This window comes from Bubalus bubalis, chromosome 3 (genome assembly GCF_019923935.1).
Source record: "Bubalus bubalis isolate 160015118507 breed Murrah chromosome 3, NDDB_SH_1, whole genome shotgun sequence".
In the NCBI taxonomy this organism is placed as follows: Eukaryota; Metazoa; Chordata; class Mammalia; order Artiodactyla; family Bovidae; genus Bubalus; species Bubalus bubalis.
In genome coordinates, this window is record NC_059159.1 from 99678512 (window position 1) to 99682438 (window position 3927).

General features: G+C 43.0%; 1 protein-coding gene across 2 annotated transcripts; it reads left to right on the top strand.

Annotated features, from left to right (window-relative positions):
• The first annotated feature begins 1042 nt into the window (after nt 1-1042).
• On the top strand, nt 1043-2563 carry DMAC1 (distal membrane arm assembly component 1). Of its 2 annotated transcripts, none has more exons than XM_025281532.3 (2): nt 1043-1290; nt 2278-2563. In XM_025281532.3, the coding sequence occupies exons 1-2, from the start codon at nt 1103-1105 to the stop codon at nt 2546-2548; spliced, it is 459 nt and encodes a 152-aa protein (XP_025137317.3). In that variant the 5' UTR covers nt 1043-1102; the 3' UTR covers nt 2549-2563. The 2 variants fall into 2 exon arrangements, with proteins under 2 accessions (XP_025137317.3, XP_025137318.3); XM_025281533.3 differs by having other exon boundaries at nt 1047-1376.
• Nucleotides 2564-3927: the final 1364 nt, after the last annotated feature.

Genomic DNA, 3927 nt, shown 5'->3' on the forward strand with positions numbered 1-3927 from the left:
GAGATGTTACTTTGCCAACAAAGGTTCTATGGTTTTTCCTGTGGTCATGTATGCATGTGAGAGTTGGACTGTGAAGAAGGCTGAGCGCCAAAGAATTGATGCTTTTGAACTGTGGTGTTGGAGAAGACTCTTGAGAGTCCCTTGGACTGCAAGGGGATCCACCCAGTCCATTCTGAAGGAGATCAGCCCTGGGATTTCTTTGGAAGGAATGATGCTAAAGCTGAAACTCCAGTACTTTGGCCACCTCATGTGAAGAGTTGACTCACTGGAAAAGACTCTGATGCTGGGAGGGATTGGGGGCAGGAGGAGAAGGGGACGACAGAGGATGAGATGGCTGGATGGCATCACTGACTCGATGCACGTGAGTCTCAATGAACTCCGGGAGTTGGTGATGGACAGGGAGGCCTGGTGTGCTGCGATTCATGGGGTCGCAAAGAGTCAGACACGACTGAGCGACTTATCTGATCTGATCTGATGGAGATTATTCAAACCCGTTTTGAATAACTGTCTTATATCTGTGTTGTCCCTTCACATTTTGTAGCATTTAAGAAATCTGATTCTATCTCCTCACAGACACTGGGTCAACCATGGCTATGTTACCTAACAGTTTTGTCATATATTGGGAAACTGATAACCCTGTTGGGTTGAGAATAGTGAATGTCATACTGCAGATAATCGCTTAGCAAAGTGTCCAGCATAAAGTTAGGCATACACTACCTAATGCTTTTTAAGTCAAACACTTGTAGTCACATGAAGTGACACCAGAGGCCTCATCTTTCCTATTAGGATACTGAGAAATGCAGACTTTTCCTCTATGGAGACTTAGAGTTCAAGGCATTTAGGGAGTTGGCTAAATTCTTAAAATGACTGGGAGGGATTAAACAACAACAAAAACATGCCTCTGGAATGGCCAAGGTTTTAGCCACACACCACACCAGGACAGCAGGCCCTTCCTCATTCCTTTCCCTCCCAGGGGCAGAAGAAACTACATTTCCCAGTAGCCCTCAAGCAGCTTCCGGTGCAGCGCGCCGGCGCTACTTCCGGGCACGTCTTTTACGTCAGTTCACGGGACCGACTTGGGGCTGAGGCTCATTTTCTTAATATGGGTTCTTTTCTTTCACAGCCCCTTGAGCCGGTCAAGTTCGTTGCGCCCCCTGAGGCCACCTCCACCGCTAAGCCCACACAGGTCACTGCACCCGGAGTGCCAGCCTCTCCAGCGCAAGCCCCTCTATTTAATAACTGCTGGAGCTGTCGCGTGCTCTCCGGGTCGGGGCTGATAGGGGCAGGCGGGTATGTGTACTGGATGGCGCGGAAGCCCATGAAGCTGGGATATCCCCCGGGTCCTGGGACTATTGCGCAGATGATCTTCGGCATCAGTGAGAGTCTGGGCATCACCCTTGGGCCAGGGGAGAGGGAGAGGGAGCAGAGGAGATGGGAGATCAGACACGTGGGGCGTCGGGGGGCGGGGGGGCGCGAGGCACCCGGGTTGGTCACGAGGCCGCAGGCATCCCCTCCAGTAAGACGCGCGGGGCGGGAAGAAGTAGTTGCTGGGATACTTTTTTGCTTTGTTTTTTCTTAAATAACACTATATATATATATACACACACACATATATGTATGTATGTATATGTATATATATATATATATTTTTTTTTTTTTTTTTTGAGAACTCTAGCCTCAATCTTTTTAATCCTATTGAGAGCTATTAGAAATAGGTATGAGCATGGTAGTCCCATTTTCCTGTTGAACAAACCCAGACACAGAGAAGTAAATATGTCTGCGTTCAGACATCCAGGATGTGACACACAGCCAGTCTTTGATCCCGGGTTTATGTGTCACCAAAACCCATGCTTCTTTTCTAGGTTGTGGAGAAAGACTGAGTGAAGGCACTTGACCTTTGCTTTTGAAGGTAAACTGTAGACATGGGTTCAAAGCACACATATGAGGTCTTCCGCCTATTGTGACCCCATAGTTATTATTTGTAAGGATACTAAGTGATGGTCAAGATGTCTTCTGGTAAAATGTAGTGATTCTTTTAGCTCTTTAGATCAATTGAGTGAATAGAATTTTAATTTTTCATGTCTCTTATCGTCTTAACTAGATTGGTTAGATCAATTACTTTTTTGCATAGGGAAAGTAAAAATTTTTTTCTTTCAACTTTCCTTTTCTGAGCTTCACTCTTCTCTAAGAAATCTTCAAGGATTAGAGTTGCCATATGTGAAAGCACTTGGTACTTCCATAGCACATCAAGTACTGTTTTGTTTATTTCCCCCCTAGGCATTGCTTGCTGGGGTGTGGTCATCCTGTCAGACCCCAAAGGGAAGGCCTTCCGCACTGGATGAAAGTGCCACCAGTGAATTTGTCATCCTTCCACGTCCCCGTGACACACAGAGGAAGAATGGCACTTATAGGTGTTCTGGACAGAAATGCAGACATTGACAGACTTCAGTCCGGCAGATACGACATGACTGAAAAGACAAACAGGGATTGTCATTCATGGGCCATGACTGTTTATGGCATTCTTCGCAGGTTCCACAGGGACCAATAAATCCCTGAGAAAAGAGAAGAGGTTCTGTGTCTTATTTGAGGAAGGAGGGTATAATTGTAAATATATATATAAAGAGAGGAAGTGATAAACCAAATGGGAAAGTTAGCTAAAGTTATTTTCAATAGTTCTTTTTATCATATTTTTCCTATAATTGGGTCAGCACCTACTATCCTGGATAGGTATCATATAATACACAGAAGTACATAAAACATGTATGTGCATACTGCTCATACTTCCCAAAGCATTGTCAGATCCATGACCTTTTGAGAGTTTACCAGCTACTCTGAGGAGGTTATGTCATTGGTGGTAAGTGAACATTAAAAAACAGAGTCCTAGTGATATGCCCAGGGTCATTCAGAGATGGTGTTCGGACTTGTTCTTGTCTTTCAGAACTAGGATTGTTCCCAGGAAGCAAGAATTACCTTTATGAAACAATTGGATAAGCATAAAAATCAGCATAAAATAAAAAGCTTAAGTACCAAAATACTTGAGAGAAATTCAAAATCTTTTGTAGTTTTGTGTGTGTGTATATGTGTATTTTGTTCTTTTCTCACAAGCACTGGAAAAGTTTCTGTGATGAAACTGAGTTGCTTTTGAGATAAAGACTGAAAATTAGACACTTTATGTCTGAGAGAAGTCTGCTTCCTACTAGGTTTTAAATTTTTTTTTTCTGCAATACTGTGGTTTCTAAAGTTGTGTGTAGCTATTTTTTCGGAGCAGACAAATACTCTTCAACTCAACTGCGAATCACAATGTCTACATTTTGGATGGTAGGTTGAATAAGTAGATACCTTTTAGGGCTATTTTTTTTGATATTGTATATAAGTATACAAGTCTATTAAGCCTCACAAATGACAATAAGTCTCTTGCATTGTCTACACTAGAGTTCATGGCATGAGTGATTATATATCTATCCAACTGAGAAGGTTTTTCAATATAAAATATTTAAGTGAAATATTAAATTCAGTTATGTGATGTTAGTGAATACAGAAGTTTTAACTTAGAAGGGACCAGAGAGGACCCAAAGCAGGGGACTTCCTTGAGGACACATGACACGTGTATGTTCATTTGCTAAGCCATGTCTGACTGACTGTAGCCCACCAGGCTTCTTTGTCCATGGGATTTCCCAGGCAACAATACTGGAGTGGGTTGCTATTTCCTTCTCCAGGGGATCTTCCCAACCCAGGGATTGAACCCACATTCTCCTGCACTGGCAGGCAGATTCTTTACCACTGAGTCACCAGAGAAGCCCGCCATGACACATGATCATCCACTAAAATACCTATGAAGACAAGTTACTGCCTGCTTTAAAAGGTAACCCATTCTGTTGAAGGAAAGCTTCAATCCTAACATTTTCTTAGTTTTAAAACCAAATTACA

Excerpts from the sequence above, each read along its gene's own strand:
- DMAC1 (XM_025281532.3), top strand. The coding sequence starts at position 1,103 with ATGGGTTCTTTTCTTTCACAGCCCCTTGAGCCGGTCAAGTTCGTTGCG. Across the intron at positions 1,291-2,277 it reads GGGCTGATAGGGGCAGGCGG|GCATTGCTTGCTGGGGTGTG; the intron begins GTATGTGTACTG and ends TTTCCCCCCTAG.